Genomic DNA, 19,158 nt, shown 5'->3' on the forward strand with positions numbered 1-19,158 from the left:
CGAGTCCCGGCGGTTGCTCTCCATGGGGACGACCACGCAAGCATACAAGAATGCGATTAGCTGCTAGCACTCTTGTCACAAAGTATTATGTGTGGTAGATTTTAATAAACCTTTTAGAAGTTTTCATGAATGTCTATCATACAATTGTCTAAAGTTTTCTTATCTAAATAAATATTTTTTACTTTCAAAAAAAAAACTAATTAAACAGAAAGCTAACATCGCGCTAACAAGAATGCTAGCAGTTTTTTTTATCTGATTTAACACATTTATACATGCAAAAAATCGTAGATAAAGTTTTTTAATACGTCTTATTATAAATCAAACCTTGTTTTATCCTTTTTTAGAGGAATAGTGAAAAACACAAATACTTGGCATTAAAAGAAATCCAGATTAAGAAACTAACAGATACAGTTTATATTATTAGAAATTCAAAAAGTTAACAAATGTATACACTATGTAATTATAATTATATAAATTGCTACTACATTTTGTGAATTTTTTTTTTGAATAGTTTAATTGTTTAAATTTAGTTACTAAGTCTTTTTTTATTATTTCAAAACAAAACTAAGTTATGTGTCTAAAATTTTAGTTTACAAATTGTATAAATGACTTATAAATACTTAGCAACAGTAATCAACAAATTTTGACTTGTTAGTGTTATAGAAACAAGTTTTTGTATTGGTATATTGGAACATAATATCTACTGTTTTTTATTTTTACAAATTTAAATTAAAACGGTCGAAAAAGAGTTTAATAATTTGCAAATAGTCTAGTTATAAGTTAAGTATAATATCTTAAAAACTGCAAATACTCTTTAGAATTTCATTAATACTTTGAAAGTTCGGCTTTTATCTATTTAACTCGATGTTCTACTTTTAAAACAAAACTTTTAGTAAAGTTCTTTTTTATAGTTTGTAAATGTCTTTATTATATTATAAAAACAAAATAATACTCGTATCTTTTAGATGAAAAAGACAAATTAAATGTCATAAAATTTTTAAAAGTTCGGAAAAAACTTGACTATTCTTGTAATTAAATATTTTAAAAGATTCAACCAATTTAAGTCTTTTATCTATGCGATATGTATTTTTAATTTGTTTCCACACTGGTTTATTAAAAAGCTTTTTAAAAAGCGTGTCTGTCATGTCAGTTTCAATGAGTGTAGTAGCTTTAGTGTATTAGCAGCCCCCATTATGTTCAGTTAAATATACAGCTAACAAACGAATCTTTCTTGTCATCTTTTGGTTCAGCAACAATTTCACAAAAGTTTCAGCAAAGGTGACCTCTTAATTTACTTAACTTTAAGAAATTTTAGAACATATTCTTAAATTTTCAGGTCTTTTTACAGTTTAGTAGCAATGCTGAGTTTGAATAATATTAGTTCCTTACAGTAGCTACAATTTAAAAAATAAATGTTTGAATAAACATGTTAACTTTAAGGTTGTAGTGCAAACAAAAAGGAAACTACCACAGTTTTTTCTGTTACTTTCAAAACATATAAGACAAACACGCTATCAAATAGATTCATATAGACATGATTTACCTTTTTGAGTATGAATCATTAAGAATTATACTACTTGTCAAGATAATTTTTAGTTTCAAGTATATATATTTATAAAACTTAGTTAAATAAAACAACTTAAATTAATAAGTGTGGGAAAATATCTTCTAAAGTCTTGAAGTTTTAGCAAAAAAATAAAAAGATACAAGTAAATTTGATAAATTTTTTATTTACGAAAATTACTTACAAACTGAACATTTTTTTAAGTTGGTACAATTTATTAATAATAAGTAATATTTAAGTATGCGGAATTTCACGAACACCTTTCTAAACAATTTTAAGTTTTCACACAAAGTTCACCTCAACTGGGAAACTTTAGCGCAACCGAACCACTTGCTGGACTTTGTCCATTCGCACGACTCCGACGCCCACGTTCCATTGACGACGTCATAAAAGAACACTCTACTCAAACGACTGTACAGCACGACCAGTCTGTCGCCGATCAAAACGGCTCCGGAAGGCAGCACCATGTTGCTGAAGCTTTCTTCGGGCGCCTTCAGCAAAACAAACTTTCCGCAGTTTGAATCGAAAACTTCGCTGCTCGTTTGCCACCCTCCGACCGCGAAAAGCTTGCTCCTCGCCGCAACAGACTTGTGACCGCACCTCGGTTCGACCATGCCGGGCATCGGCGACCAGGCGTCGGCCGCGTGGTCGTAAGCCTCAACAGATTCGAGCGTTACGCCGTCGTGCCCGCCGCTGACAACCAGCTTTCCTTCGAACGCGCAGCACGCGGAGAGCGGCCTGGCCCGGCTCACCTCCGCAACGCCCTTCCACCTCGAGTACCTCGTGTAAAATTTCCAGCACCATCGTCCTCGCCACCCGCCGCCGACAACGTAAACTTCGCCCATGAAAGCGCACGCGCTGAAACCGCTGTTATCGTCGGGCATTTCGCCCACCTTCGCCCACTCTCCCGCTCCGCCGAGCGGCGAGAACCTTTCAACGGAAAGAATGTTGTTGCCGTCGGCGCCCTTGCCGCCGAGCACGAAAAGTTCTCGGTCGACGCAAACCACTTGGAACATTGTTCGACCTTCCCTCATCTTCGGCATGGCGGTCGGTTCGTTCAAATTGCTCGCGTTGACCTTGTGAACGTCGCTGACGACACGATCTTCAATGTCAACGCCTCCGCAAACTACAACGTCAAATTTGTTGTGGTTGCAGTACCTGCTGGCGGAAGGGGAACTTTTCAAGCCGACTTTGTCACTTTTGAGTTTTTTTATGGTAGAAGCACACTCATCGTTGACGGCAAAGCAAAAATTTACACTCAACAAACTGCTCAATGCATGAACCGACAACAATGAACAACGGACTGCGAACAAAAGGCGATTTGCGTATTTGGTTCTTTTGCTGAACTCGTGACGCAGCCAACTGTTTGCCGCGCTTGCCACTTGCAGCTCCGAATCAACGTTCAAGCGATCGCTGGAAAACACTTTGACGACGGAAAGGAAGTCCAGCTCTCGAAACTTTCGCGAGTGGGCGATTGTGGAGAAGCGGTGTTCTAAAAAACTCAACGATAGTTCTGACAACTTTCGGAGGTGGTAAAGCCGTGACACGAAGTAGGCTGCTGCTGCGTTGCTTTCGTTGATTTTGTCTTCGAAGTGGATTTCGTTTTCCAAGCCTTCGCTCAGAAAAATTTTGTTTGCTTTCAAAATTGGCATAGATTTGTGCTGTTCAATTATCAGGCATCCTAAATATGGTTTTATGAAAAAAATTTAGATATCGAATACACTCATCAGTATTTTAAAGAATTTAAACAAATAGATTTTCATTAATTGTTTTTTTTTTTCATTTCATTAACAAATCAAAAGAATTAACCTAAATTACGTTAAAATAGTTTATGTCGTTTCTGATATTGTATATATGATTTTTAAATTTAGTAGAGTAAATTTGATACAGTTGTAAAAAAAACAATTATGCTGACAATAAGTAATTTCATGAAAGTGTAGTTTTTATTTTTTAGACACAAAAGAAAAAAAAGTCTGTATTTTTAGTAAAATAGAAATGTAGTCATATCTCGATGTGTTAAAAAACCTTAGACCAAATTAAAATTAGTTGTAACTTGACTTCCGTTAACTAGCAAAGATTTAAAAAAAAACCTAATTGGTTTTTAACTAACAGAATGTCAAGACCTACCTTCGGAATAGGAATTGTTTTATTTATTCAGTGTAAAAAAACTTACTTAAACTTTTAAAATTTTATTCTTTTAATTGCTCAATTTGCACAACAACCATTAGCATTTTCACAATTCTTTTTAAGATTCTAGCTTAGCGGTTCATAACTTTTTTTAGGGTGCATGACTATTCAAATTCGGACAATTCAAATTCCGACAATTCAAATTCTTGAAAAAAAATTCAAACGGCCTAAATTAAAAAGTAATGTATATTTGTCAAAAATAAAAAATACATATGTAGGTCGTATTAATATCTACCAGTCATTTTTTTTTTGAAAAAAACTAAACATAATTTAAAATATTGTTTAAATAAAGTAAAAAACATAGTTATTTTGAGTAATTTAAAAAAAAACTTAAAAGAATTAAAAATTTTTTAAAAAAAGTGGCTTATAGATAATAATAAGATCTACATAAGTTTTTTTTTTCTAATTCAATAATTTATTGAGAAATAGATATTTTTAAATACTTTTCCAAGAATTTGAATTGTCGGAATTTGAGTTGTCCGAATTTTATTGTCATGTAACACTTTTTTTATTTTTTTTTTACCTCATTGTTGAAAGTAATTGATAAAATACCCTTTATTAGAAGGTAAATACCGAGTTTACCACTAATATACCAAACATTGTTTTTTTTTTATAACTAGACTTATTGAACTTTAAGCTTACTAAGTACAAAAAATCGTAAAATTTAAAGAGTTTACTCAATTTAAAAAGGATTACACATAAATATAAATTTATATAGTAAAAATAGAATAAATAAACTTTAACTTACATTACTTGTAACAAACAAAATTTACCCCAGTAAAACAAGGGAAATTACCCTCAGGAGTAAATTTACCCTGTTCTAGCGCATTTGTAATTTTAAACCAAGTCTATAGATGCTGTTTACATAAAAAATTACCCAGGTAAGGCGCAAGTAGGCTTGAAAAGTTTAAGAGTAGTTTTAATAACAAATCAAATGTTACTGTAATAACCTTTTAAAATGTACATTTTGTTTTATTTTGTATATCTCATTACTTATTACTTAAAGCATTTGTTTTGAAAATAAGTTTAATAAGTCTAATTAGTAGTTTTTTAAAATATTTTTGAGTTGTATAACGTTTGTTTCGTCACCAATCTAGTAAAAATAAGTTAAAGAAGTTCCTATGCAAGCTCGACATATGCATTTAAAAAGTTTTGAAAACATTACACTAGTTAAATTTTTGCAAAACTATGTTTTTGTTAAAAGTAATTTTTTCAGGTAAAAGTTCAATTTTTGTTATCCATGAGTAACTAAATAAGTCAGTAAGCTGAAGTTTCGCAGAAATTTAAAATCAGATGTTCGCATTTTTGAATTTTTATTCGATATAAACAAATGTTCGTAAAAAATTAATGGAACTTATAATTCTTATTAAACTTCGACAAAAAAATCTTAAACGATTTGTCTTGCTTTGTAGATATTACATTTTTGGTTTAAATTGACTAAAAAAATCGAAAAACGTTTTTTTTTTTGACCTCAAAGTTCAACTAATTTTTTTCTTCGTTATGCTGTATAAAACAACTAAGTTTTATAAAAAAATAATTGAGCAATAAAACACAAAACTATAATACCTATTTTAAATCATATTTTTTCTACCGTTTTTAAAAGTTGTGTAAAATGTTAAGTAAAAATATCATGCTTATACTTTTGCTATTTTAAACATTATATTTTTACTCATACATCATAATAGACTGTTACTAATAGTGCAGTTCTCATAATTTGAAATTTAACTAATTCAAAAACCAATCCTTCATTTACTTTCTATTTTAATGACTTGACTAAGCTTAAGTTTCAAGTTTAAAGAAAGATATACTAAAGATTGCTGACAAGCATCTAATGAAGCTATTAAAATATACATGAATCGTTTAAGATGATTTTGTCTAAGTTTAATATGAATTGTGTGCTTTATTAATTTTTTACGAAACTTAGTTGTTTTATATACAACAAACAAGAAAAAAAAATTGAACTTTAGGTCAAAAAAAAAAAGGTTATTTTTGTTTAAAACCAATCTAAACCAAAAATTCAATATCTTCAAAGCAAGATAAATCGTTTCGATATTTTTTGCTAAGTTTAATAACAATTGTAAGCTCCATTAACTTTTTACAAAACTTAGTTGTTTTATATAGAAGAAATAAGAATATAAGAATAAAATTAGTTGATCGTTGAGGTATATAAAAAATAAATGATTTGATGTTTTTATTCAATGTAAACCAAATATATAATATCTACAAAACAAGACGAATCGTTTAAGGTGTTTTTTGTATAAGTTTAATAAGAATTGTAAGCTCCATTAATTTTTACGAAACTTAGTTTGTTTATATTAAAAACAAGAAAAAAATTGGTTGAATTTTCAGGTAAAAAAAAAAGTTTTTTGTTGTTTTTATTCAATCTAAACTAAAATTGTAATATCTACAAAGCAAGAAAAATCGTTTAAGATGTTTTTAGTCTTAATTAAATAAAAATTGTAAGCTCCATAATTTTTTACGAAAACTTGTTTATAGCGAATAAGAGTTCAAAAAAGCGAATTTCTGATTTTGAATATCTGCAAAATTACAGCCTCCCCAAAAAGTCGAGTTCTCTGCAATTCTGGTCCACTGAGTGAAAACTTATATTAAAAAAAGTAGACAAGTTTTAATATTAATAATTTTTTATTTCAAAATGAGCAAGCTTTTAAAAAGTTTTAGTTTGGAATTTTAAAAAAGTGTAGGTTATATGATTTAACTTCTGTTTTTAATACGGTTAAATTATTAATAAACAATACATGAGCCTAACCTTCAGTTTTTTCGGTATAGAATAAAAACAACCTATAAATATGATTTAATTGTGAAGTATTTTTGCATAGTTGATTACCTACTGGTCAAAAAAAAAGCAATGTATGTTATGTTACTTTTAAATATAGAACTTGTAGTGTTTTTGAAAATAAACTATTTATCAGAATAAGTATAACTATGTTTTAAGTTTAAGTTTACTCATTTCAAGTTATCATTATTTATCATATATGTTTATGTTTTTTTTTGCTACATTATAATAAAACTGACAGTACATACAAAATTAACATATGATTAACCTTTTTCGAAAAATCTAGTTTTTTTTCTGGTGTTTTTTTGGCATTGGGAGACAAAACAAAGGCATTCAGTACTTGCACCAAAGTTTTTACAATAATTTTGGATTTTTTGTTTTTTCGTACTGAAGTTTTTAAATGGATTAACTGATGATGTTTGTTGATGTCCGACATTTACCTGATTCATATTTAAACTATAAATCTATAAAGTTCTTTACTGAATATATTGTGAATGATCAATAGATATCACTGACCAGTAACCAGTAGCATGGTATTTTTTTAGGCGGTTCAGATAATGAAAATATACCCTGTTTTTAAACATTTTTTATTGTTAGATGAAGAATTTTCGAGTACAACTACATTAAATTGCTAATGTAACCTAGCAAACTTTTTAAAAATAAAAATATATTGAAGAAAATATTTTGTAAAAAGAATGAGTAAAAACTGAAATTAAAGTAAATATAAGAATTTAGAAAAATTGTATCTTTGACCAAGTATAAAGACTCAAAAGTATGTGAGATTACTTATGGTTACTTTTTTAAAGCTCTATATTTAAATCTAAAAGTAGAATAAAATTTAGATAAAACAAAAGTATAAAAACTTTAAAAGGTAGCAATTACTTTTATCAACAAAATTCTTTTTAATTACATATGATGAACAAATAAACACTTTTAATATAAAAATAAAAATAAAAGTTATAAATTTCATAGTAACAGGGCTGCCACTCTTTGAGTCAAAAAACTGCCCTGAGTGACCTTAAATTGCCCTGACTCACTCTAAAATTTTTCATAATCCTAAAAATAAATTAAAAATTGTCAAAATCACTACAAATTACTTTTCAATATTTAGTTATGAAATAACAAAATATTTAAACTAAATAAACTTAATCTCATTTAAAACCTATGAAAAAGTTGTCTGGCGATTTGTAAAAAATCTTAAAACTACCCTGATATTTATTAATTATTAAAAATTTAAAATATTAAATAATTCCCTGAATCTCTTTGTGTTTTTAAGAAAAATAAAAATATTCTAAGTTTTCCTGACCCTGAGTAATTTGAGTATGGGGCTATGTTAAATATAGCTAAAAAAGTTTTAAAAATTTTTTAAAGTAAAGAATTTAATTATATTTATAACTTAAAGGGTATTAAAATGATTTTATTGTATAAACATTATTCCCATAAAGATAAACACAACTAAATATTTGCTATACCTGAAGATATAGCTTTGCTTTTTACATCTACTCTAGAATAATTTTGCTGAACTTATATTATATAGTTTTGATTCAGCTTTAAGTTATTTTTACCAGATTAAAAAACCTCATATTAATTTTTAAGATAATTAATAGTTAGAGTGTACAAAAGAATCTTTATTAAAAGGGAAAACTGAAACAATAACCAAACTTTTTGAAGTAAGGCACCCAAAATATCTATATGTTTCTTTTAAAACATAAAGTATATTTTAAAATATATAAAAAAAAAACTAACAAAAGAAGTAAAAAAAAAATTAAATAATAATATATACTTTTACTTAAAAATTTGAAACTTCCCACCAACAATTCATAAAATTTTGTAAAGATTAGTCTGTAAAAATATGAAAGCAATTAATCTAAAAATGTAAGAAAATATAAGTTGTCAGTAAATAGTATTTTGTTGCTGTTTTAGTTTGCTCCTTTTTTTATAAACCTATTGTACTTTCTGACTTTGACCGGATGCAACTAAAAATTTTATTTGGAAAAGTGTATGAAAAAGTAACTATTATACTTTTATAATAGTTATTTATATTATATTATATTATTATTCAATATACTGTTAAAAGATTTAAAATAAGAGAAACATGTAATTTTTTTTATTAACCTCCACTCTTTACCCTTCACTATTTTGCACAAAATGTTTTACAAAATGTTGTATCTTAGTTTATTTTTTAAACTTAATGTATTTTAGTCAAGTTTTTTTCAACATATAGTTGTTTAGGGGCTCAATATTTTATAATAATATTTTTTCAGGTCCCTTTTTTGTATGTAAGTTATGTGTTTTTATTTTGATGACAGTCATTTTCTCAGGAACGCAACTTTTTTTTAGTACAGTTGGTGAAGCTAATGAAGTTTTTAATATTTTTGAGGATTTTTTAAAATGTCAGACTAATTGTAACTCTGAGGTGAAGCACCAACTTTAGATATAAAATTTAAATTGTCTTATTAGAAATACTAAAACTTTAAAGTTATACAGTAAAATTATCAGTGTCCAAAACTTTTAATGTAGATACAATAAAAAAAATTATGTGACAAAAATATTTTTACTAGCATTATTATTTGGCATATATGAAAAATAGAGCAAAACGTGGCCATATATGGCAAATATAGCAGAAAATGGCAAATATGTTAAAATATGGCAAATATGGTAAATTTTGGCAATTATTAGCGAATATGGCAACTCATGGCAGTTATGGCAAATATATTGGAATTGTAGCAAAAATAATAAAGTTAGAAAAAATATGGCAACTTTGGAAAAATATGGCAAAGTATGTCAAATATAGCAAGTTTTTGTAAATATTCATAACATCTACAATTGTTTTTGTCCCTGATAATATAATTTAATTTACTTATTATACATTTCAAGTACTTGTCCCTAATATGGTAGTTAGGATATCTTAACTACAACCGATCGTTGTTAACGTATTCAGTAAAAATAGTGCTTTTGAAATAGTATAGATTTTTTTTATTGCTGCAAACAAAAAGTTCTACTGTTGAGCCCTTAGAAACTGAACTTAAATAAATTCAATGCTCTATTACTTTATAAATATAGTAGCAATATGAATTGATATTTAGTTTCATTACGTTTTATACTTCTATAAATTTAAATTGTGTTTAGGAATAACACCTTCTTGGTAAAAGTAAGTGAGAAAACAAAGTTTTTTTTTAACACAAGTATTTTGTTTAGATTTCTTGTAAAAGGGTCTACAGAAAGTTTAAGCTATTTTGTAAGAAATGTTTCGTTGTAACGTTTATCTACATGTTATAAAAACATTTTAGGTGCGTATAGTATTTTCACACTGGTTTTATTTGTCTTAAATTTCAGAATTTTTAAAAAGTTCTGAAAATAATTTTTAAATTTGATTTAAGTTTTTTTAGGTTCTTCATCTAACCTCCTAACTTTCGTCAAATAAAAGTTTCCTTTTGTGATTTAATTAAGTGTTTCAAGTTGAATAGTATAATTTTTTTTTGCTAACGTTTTGATTTTCTGACCTTTACTAAATACAGCAAGTGATAGTTTTGTTTTATAAAAAGGTTTATACTGGAAAATTTGTTGTAGACTATTTCCATAAAACCAGAAAATGTTTAATAAATTTTTGTCGTAGTAATGAGCCAACAAAACACGTTTATTTAATTTTGTTTGGCTATTTTATGGTTTTAGTAGTACGAAAAAACAAAAAATATCTGATAGTCCTAAAAAATACGTTACATGTAATACATTGTAAACTTTGTAATACTACAGTTTTAAAGTTTTTCATAGTAAGTATAATTTTTACTTTACTAATTCTTTTAATACACAATAATTGTCAAGGATTTAACTTTTTAGATATAAAACTTTTTGTAAAGTTAAACAAAAGCTTCTTGGTTTTTCGAACATATAAAACATATTAGATATTTAACTTTTTAACTTGTTTGTTTGAAAAAACAAAATTACTTATATTTTGTTTATATTTCCAACCTAATAAGCGCTTAACAAGTTTGGTCTAGGGAGCTATTATACTTAAAAACCTTTAGATTATCAAATCATACTCCACAGATGAACTTTAAAAGTAAGTTAAACAGAAGTTTTCAAAAAGTAATAAAAAATATGATAACCAGCAAAGTTTTGAAACTAGCTCAAAAAGTTTTTAGTAAAATGCAAACCTTTTTTATATCATATGAAGACAATAAAATTCAATTAACCACCTAAAAGATCAAGTCATCAGAACTCAAGAAAACATTCCTCCCTATTTTATTAGATATGCAATTCCATCAATATTTTTCCGCTTTCATTGGTTTTCCATAGTGCTATAAAATATGCTGAAATACCAAAACAATGGAAAATGTCTTTATCATTCCAGTTGATCAGAAAGGTAACAAACACAACGCGTTAAACTATAGACTAATATCTTTAACTAGTGGGTTCTCTCAAACTTTAGAACATATTATATCTGTAAAAAAATTGAATCACTTTTTTGACTACAATTTACTATCTAAAAAACAATTTGGTTTTGTCCCTAACCGCTCTTAAAACATTCAAATATTAACATGCGTGCATTCATGGATAGTTCCTTATCTCAGAAATGAATTTATCAAAGTAGTTTACACTGATATCCAAAAAGCTTTTCATTCAGTATTACACAAACGATTATTAAAAATACTAGTATGGACCACATAAATCCTTAGTTAAGTGGTTCATAATTTTTTAATTGGGATATCACAAAGAGTGGTCATTAACGATACGCTATCACACCCTTTATCTATATATAGTGGAGTACCACAAGGTGATGTAATTCGTACCCTCCTTTTCTTAACTTACATTAATAACATAAGTTTAAACATTGATATTAAAAGTGATATGAGTTTATATGCAGACGATACAAAGATCTTTAGTGAGTCAAATATCTCTTTACAATCTACTCTAAATAATATTTACAAATTGTTGAAGCCAGAAAATTCGATTTAAATCCTACTAAATGTAAGGTTCTAACAATTAAGAAAAACAAGTAGATTGACACGATTGACCTATTTATCAATTAAACTAACCAACTTTTAATGTATATAAGAATTTAGGAATAAATATCTCCGAAAGTTTAAAATGTAAAGAACACATAGAACATTTTCATAATGTTGCAGAAATTTTATCCAATTAACTATTATAAATTTATTTTAAAACTATCTCAGCTACTATTCAAACAAAGCTATTTAAAATATATGTCCGTCCCAAGCTTGAATACAATACACAAATTTGGTCATCCTATTTAAAAAAATTATTAACAAAATTGAATCTGTGGAAAGAAATTTTACCCAGTTGGTATGTAGTCGTTGAAACACATCCAGTTCATCATATAATGAAAAATTGGTTAAGCTTGGATTGAGGTCTTTAGTGTATAACAGATTGAAATTTGATTTATTTATGATTTACGAAATTATTAATGGGAATTATAAGAAAATTTTTTAGTTTTTCCCATGATAAATATCAATTAAGAGGAATTAAAAAAAAATAAAATGTAAAAATATTTTTAACAACTGTCAGTAGCAAGGTTCATTTTTTCTATAAAGTAGAAACTATGCGGACCAAATTACCACCGGATGTAGTATCGTGTGAGAGGGTAGAACATTTTCGATTGAAACTAAAAAGGTTTAATTTGAATAGTATAAACATCAGTAAAATTCATTAACATTAAAAAAAAAATACAGTAAAAAGTATAAAGATTTGTATTACATTTATCTAATTTATATTAGCTTTCGATTTCTTCATTTTCCTTCAATATTAATTAGATTTATTTACCTACGCCCCCATCCCCTGACAGAAATTTATTTTAATATAATTATTTTTTTACAGATGTCTTTGTGGGTACTAATTGCTTTTTTTTTTCAAATTTAGTTTAACTTTTATATTTTTTTACTTTACTGTATCCAGTTTTTTTGAATTAAACAGTAGTTAAACATTCATATCAAAAAAACCTAACATATATTTTTAAGTTTCATTTTAAGATATATTCACAAGTTTATATTTGTTCGTTTTGTCTATCAAGTAGGCAACATTTAATTTTATTAAAATTTATACAACTCTTATCCCTCCTACTTACAAGTATTAGTTGAATATTGAATAATTTCAAAATGAAACATGCTGTGAGTGTTATGTTATTTTATTAATAACTAATTTGCTAACTAAACTATGTGAGATACGGAACAAATGCAGTTATAGCCAGAAAAAATCCTAAGTCAGACAGTTTACTATGTAAAAGTTTTAACTATTTAATTTAGTCTATTTATAAGTTTACCTAGCTAGTATTAAGTTAATCGTGTTACATAATTTTAGTATATTAAGCTATACTTATGAGGGTTTCCACAAGATCAAGAAAAGTGAAAAAAAAACTTAAACAAATGACAAAAGTTAGGAAGAGTCTGGAAAAATAGGGGTTTTTGAAAACAGTCAAGAAATTATACATAATTTTAATAAAGGTTTAATTTATTCAGTTCAAATTTGCATTTTTTTCTAAGCTTTCAAATGTTTAAAAATTAATTAAAAATCTTTAAAGTCAGACTAAAATTGCAAAAATTTTCTAGAAACTTACAAAATTACTTAAATTTCAAATTTGAAAAAATTAAAAAAAGGTCCTATAAAAAAATGCAAAATTTTTCTATTAACATGTAGAACAAATACCCTACTCAAACAAGCAGTTTTTTTATGCTTTTTGTTATTGATAATCCATGGCAAGGACACTTACATTACATAGTGAAACTGTAATATATACACAAAAGTTAAATCTTGCAGAGTTTTAAAATCAAAGTGTTTTTTGTTTCAGTAAATAAATAAGTTCTTTATATTTAAGATCTAAATTAGTATTTTATGTAACAAGTTTATGTGTACACTTTATAATACTTACTTATTTATAATTTTTTAAAGTTCTTAAAATTAAAAAAAAAAAGTTATAAGACAGGGTTATTGAATGGTTAAGTTAACTGCCTTGTAATTTTTGTACAATGACTGAAGTATTTAAAACAAGTACGAGTAGATTTATTTATTTTAAATTTTATACTTAGTGTTAATTGGAAGTATAAGCTTTATAAAGTTTCAAGTGTTGAATTATATACCTTAGAATAAATTTAAACTAGAATTTGATTAGGAAAAAGTCAAGAAATTTTTAATAAAGAGTCTTGTAAATAATTTTACTCAGCTTGATCTGTGGAAACCCTGATTTAAAGTAGATGTTATTTTTAAAGTGAAATAAATCTAATTAATGGTAATGAGTTATTTTCATTTTAAATGTTGTTTAGTACTTTACATTTTTTCAGCTACGTAATTTAACTTAACTAAAAACTGTAAAGTGGATATGCTAAAAACCTAAAGAATATAAAATGTGTTTTTGTTATGAAACTAAGTTTTGACACAGACTTGTAAACTAATTTCAGTCCTTTTTTCAAATTTAGTATAACAATTGTACAACTTAACTGTATCCAGTTTTCTTTGAATTGAACAGTTGTAAAAAATTCATATCAAAAAATACTTAAGTATATTCTTATGTTTCATTTGAAGATATATTCACAAGTTTATATTTGTTTGTTTTATCCTTTAAGTAGGCAATATTTTATTTTCTTTAGAGTATATACAACTATTATCCCTCCTATTTACAAGTATAAGTTGAATGTTGAATAATGTCAAAGTGACACATGCTGTAGGTGTTATATTAGACTTTCAGTAGAATGGTTGTAAGATTTCAAAAAATTGAAAGCCACAAACTATTCTAGCCCAAATTTTAAATCATTACAAAAGTTATATTATTTAGTTTTAGTTGGTATTGCTGTGTAAGATAATGGGAAATTTTCTCACTACCATAATTGCTCTAAGCATGAAGCTGTATACAAAGTTGTCACTTAACCTGGAAAAACCTTGAATTTGACAATTTAGGCAAAAAAAAACCCTAGAAAAACCTAGTACTTTGATCAAAAATCACAAAAAAAAACTGAAATTTTAACAATTTCAAATCTTCAGTAGTAGAATTATAGTTGTTTTTTAAATACATATAATATAAGTTTAAAAATTTGTCATCATCAAAAGTTAAAAATATACATATATTTAAAGAATTTTACAGATTGATTTCAATATTTTATATTTTTTTACACAGTTTTTTACTATTAAATTAGCTCTAAACCAAAAACAGACCCGAAAATAAGTACTTTTAAAAACCTGGAAGAAATTTGGAAAGTTTGAAAAAAAATTGAAAAAACGAGTGGCAACTCTATATTTATGATTCTAGTTCAAGCAATATTTTTAATAATAGAGATTATTCCATGTAAAATTATTTTTTAGATTGGTTAAAAAAAAAAACTTAATAAGCAATCAATTTATAATAAGATTTAACTATACATGGTACTACAAGGTTTTACAAATTTGAAGTTTAAAGTATTCTTAAATGTTTAAAATGTATGGGGGAATTAGCAAAAAAAAAAAACTAAAACTTCCTCTAAATACGTAACCTAGGACATTTTTAAGATTGTTTTCATCAGTCATGAATGAATTGAATAATAGTATCTTATTGTATTTTAACCATTTACTAAAAAATATTGACATGTATTTATTTGTGGTAACTTAAAAACATGATAAGTCACAAGAGAATAACCAATTATTTTTAAGCGTATTTGATTATTCATTAAAACAAAGAAATAAGAAATTTTGGATAAGAATATTTTTAGTATAAATCTGTATTTAAGCAGAAACAACTCAATATAATCATTTTTAGCTAAGAGAGCAAATTGAACAGCTTGGAATGTTTAACAAAAAAATATATAAACCAAGTGTCTTTCAATAAGCTGTTTTAGTACATCTAGTTATTTATTGAACTATAGCTAATCAAGTATTTTTATCAGGAATATTTTGGGAGTAAAATTGTATTTATTAATTAGCAATCCAAAAAACTTATTTGTAGCTTACAGAGCCAAGAGTAACAGGTTAGGTTTCTACACTAAAAATAATCAAGATTATGATATTAATTAATAACAAGTTAGATATTTTTGTTAATTCAAATTTTCATCTAAAGAGAAATGTTATAAAAAATAGTTTTACAAAGTGTAACATAAAAAAATTCTATGAAATTGAATAATTTGAAAGCTTATTAACGCATGTAAGATAGAAAATTATAGGTTTTATTAACAGTTTATTCCCAAAATCTAGTTTGGTTGGAGTTAATGTGCAATTAAATGCTAAATAGGACTTTTTATAAACCTCATGTCGGTTCTAATTGTTTTTTAAACTTTTTTTTTTCTTTTATTGATAACATCATTATTTTAGTATTCAATTAAACAACTTATTTTTGGCGTCTAGTACAAAATTTAACTACAAGCAATTTAGGCTGGTAATTTTTTTTAAAGTTGAAATTTGATAAATATAAAAAATGCTTTTTTAAATAGCCTTTAATATGTTTTAAACTAATTGTTACCTGCGACTAAATAGGTAATTAACTTATAATTAATATGAAATAAGAGAACAAATTAGCAGAAAGAATATTTTTAAAATATTATTATGTAGGAAAGATAGTTGTAATAGATATAAATTGACTGAAAAATAATTGGATGAAGTTAAGTTTAAGTTTCAAGTTTGTCTTTTATACCTTTTTTTATTCATCTCAAATCGCAAAATTTTTATTATTTCCATTATTACTAAATATTTCTCCTGCCAGTTTACAACAATTTCTGCATTTTTGTTTGTACTTAACTTACTTAAAACTAATAATTTCTTAACTTTTGTTCTATTTTAAAACGATTTTTTTCAATTTTTTTATGTAATCTGTCAATATCTAACTTTTGTATTTGAATAGTTTTTTTGCGTAGAAAATCTAGTAAAATGGATACTGTTGTATATATTAACAATATAGACAAAAACATTGGCCTAAGTATCATCGAGGAATTAATGGAATCTCACGTTGGAAAAGTGAAGAGTTGCAAGGTAAGTTTTATTGAAATTTATAATTAATAACTAATTATTTAGTCTTCCTCAATTACAGATAGTATTTTATTTTGATTAGTTTTTAATTCATAATTAAAAAATGTAGTAAATAGTGACATTATGAACAAACAAACTAAAACTTATACTAAATGATTTCATTCCTAACAATATAATAACAGATAGCAAAAGATAAGGATGGAGTTTCTAAAGGGTATGCTATCGTGAATTTTCATTCTATAAGTGAAGCAAACATGTGTGTTGAAAAATTTCACAACACTATTTTAGATAACAAATTGGTTAGTTTTCTAATTAAATTTAACTGAATTAAAATATTAAAAGTTGAGATGAAGTTCTAAGTAATTTATACTGGTACATAACTAGAGGACAAAAGCACTTAATAAGTAATTGTATTCAGAAGTATAATTGATGGTTTCATTCTCCTAGTAATAAAATCAAATTTTAAGTTTAAGTTTAAAATAGCTTTTAGCAGACTTGCTTGCCACTGAATTATAAGCAAATACAATATTTTTTAGTTAAATTATACACATTTTACAGGTGACTGTGTGTAAGTACAAGTCAAAAAAGGAACTAGAAAAGGAAAAAGAAAAAAGAATATACGTTGAAGTATCAGGAGATATGACTGAAAATGATTTTGAAGAAATTTTCAAGGTAATTCTAAACTGTATTTTGTATTGGTCAAATTTATTAAATTGTTACTCGATCAAATTTGTTAGTTTACCATAGTTGCAATGTGTTTACCGTAGTTAGACATTTAACTAAACGTTTTTTCTTTAGGAATACGGTGAGGTTGAAAAATGTGGTAGAAAGCAGGACAAAGTTATGATTCAGTTTGCAGAAAAGTCATCAGTTGACGCTGTGCTTAGCAGAAAATATAATGATAAAAAGTTAAAAGGTTTGACTATGATAATTAGGTAGCGACTATTAATAACCTTGAAATTTTACGCATAAGCAATTTTTCAATTCTATTTTTAATTTATTTTTTTGAAAACATATTTTTTTAAATAAAAAGTATGTTAAACTTAATATATGTGAAAACATTTCCAACAAGTTTACTCTTATCTGAGTCATGTTTTGATATTTATGTAATGGAATAAGTTTTTACAGTTACTTTAATGACAATTAGTTTTTTCTTCTTAAAGTTTTGAACCTAAGGCACAATGGTATTTTGACCATAAGTATCTACTTACAAACTTGAATTATTTTAGGACTGGAAATTAGCAGAGACTACAGCGTGAAATCGGAAAAGCCTTTAGCTCCCATCATGTATTACCCATCTCTACCTACCATGCTATCTCCCCTTCAATCAGCTATCATGCGACCCCTAGCCCCCATGCAAACTTCCGGTCAATCGGCTCCAATGCCGACTTTTGTTCCAGCGGTTCGCATGCGACCTTACAATCAAGCAGTTCCCATGCAACATTTTATTACGTTGGGTCCTATCCAACTTTTCAATTCATTGACTCCCACACCATCTCTTCTGCCATCGACTGCCAATCACGCACCAATGCGTCGTGAACCGGGAACCAGCGTATACGTCAGAGGCCTGGCTAAAAACGTGCGTGTTGATCTTCTGAGAGAAGAATTTCAATCGTATGGTAGCATCGTTCTTGCAACGGTTGGTTTTTAGTCTAACCAATTTGTTCATCTGCTTAAAATTTTGTTTAGAAACTATTTTAGTTTTATTATATTACTATCGTTTTGTTCTACTGCTAAATTTTTTCCTAGATCTTCCTAAAGTTGCTCACATACATTAAAACTAACTGTATGGTTAACTAAATGTTTATAAGACAGCTATTACCTTGTGTTTTTGTTCTCAAATTTTATAATAAATATCTGGTTTAACTACTCTAATCTTATCTGGAAACTGTTTAGTTTTTGTGGTGTAACAACTTAAAAAAGTAACCCAATAAAAATTAAAAATCATTACAGGTATGCCTCCATCCTGACGGAAGATCCAGAGGTCACGGCTACGTTCAGTTCGCCACCAAGGAGGAGGCAAATGAAGCTGTAAGGGGAACTAACGGCACACAAATGCTCGGCTGCGACAATATTGAGACGAAGATCGCCATCCCGAAACACCAGAGGCAAAAATAAACAGACCACCATAGTTGCCACACTTCAGTGATTTTTTGTTTGTGTCAATGTAAATTACATGCTAATTAACAATAATCTTTTAAATGTGGCAACTATACACATCAGGGGTTCCTAAATCATTTTTATCAACGCTCACTTTGGGAAACCTTGGTTTATAAACAAATATTTTTTACATAAGTACGTTATTGACTGACGAGGTTTCGCTGCTCGTAGAAAAACACTTGCTATGTTCAGAATAGAAATTTCAAAGCAGCGTTAAGTCGTCAGTCAATAAATTATGTTTGTACAAAAAAGTTTTGTTTACAGTCAACAGCGGTTTTTCTTATTTTTTCAGCGGCCTCTGCTTCTTTCGATACTTAGGATTTAAGACTTTAAAAAGATTTAAATCTTAATATGTACATGAAATGTTTTTGCTAGAATATAACAACTTGCATGAATTTTGTATGAATTTTATCGCCTAATAAAATGCCGTTTTATTTAGTTATTATCTTTATCTTAACATTTATAAGCTACTTAAATAGTTAAAAAAAATTAGTTTTAGTTTCGTTTGAATTTCTTG

General features: G+C 27.0%; 2 protein-coding genes across 2 annotated transcripts; one reads left to right on the forward strand and one right to left on the reverse strand.

Annotated features, from left to right (window-relative positions):
- Positions 1-1,857: 1,857 nt before the first annotated feature.
- On the reverse strand, positions 1,858-3,216 carry LOC145840138 (kelch-like protein 7). Its single transcript, XM_082947283.1, has one exon. It carries the CDS (start codon positions 3,214-3,216, stop codon positions 1,858-1,860), a length of 1,359 nt encoding a protein of 452 aa, XP_082803409.1.
- A 13,166-nt stretch (positions 3,217-16,382) lies between these two features.
- On the forward strand, positions 16,383-18,599 carry LOC145840146 (polyadenylate-binding protein 4-like). Its single transcript, XM_082947296.1, has 6 exons — positions 16,383-16,484; positions 16,664-16,780; positions 17,040-17,153; positions 17,280-17,397; positions 17,711-18,120; positions 18,435-18,599. Exons 1-6 carry the CDS (start codon positions 16,383-16,385, stop codon positions 18,597-18,599), a joined length of 1,026 nt encoding a protein of 341 aa, XP_082803422.1.
- Positions 18,600-19,158: the final 559 nt, after the last annotated feature.

The sequence above is a fragment of the Thalia democratica genome, chromosome 1, assembly GCF_965202585.1.
Source record: "Thalia democratica chromosome 1, ktThaDemo2.hap1.1, whole genome shotgun sequence".
Taxonomy (NCBI): domain Eukaryota; kingdom Metazoa; phylum Chordata; class Thaliacea; order Salpida; family Salpidae; genus Thalia; species Thalia democratica.

Excerpts from the sequence above, each read along its gene's own strand:
- LOC145840138 (XM_082947283.1), bottom strand. The coding sequence starts at position 3,216 with ATGCCAATTTTGAAAGCAAACAAAATTTTTCTGAGCGAAGGCTTGGAA.
- LOC145840146 (XM_082947296.1), top strand. The coding sequence starts at position 16,383 with ATGGATACTGTTGTATATATTAACAATATAGACAAAAACATTGGCCTA. Across the intron at positions 16,781-17,039 it reads CTATTTTAGATAACAAATTG|GTGACTGTGTGTAAGTACAA; the intron begins GTTAGTTTTCTA and ends CACATTTTACAG. Across the intron at positions 17,398-17,710 it reads TAATGATAAAAAGTTAAAAG|GACTGGAAATTAGCAGAGAC; the intron begins GTTTGACTATGA and ends GAATTATTTTAG.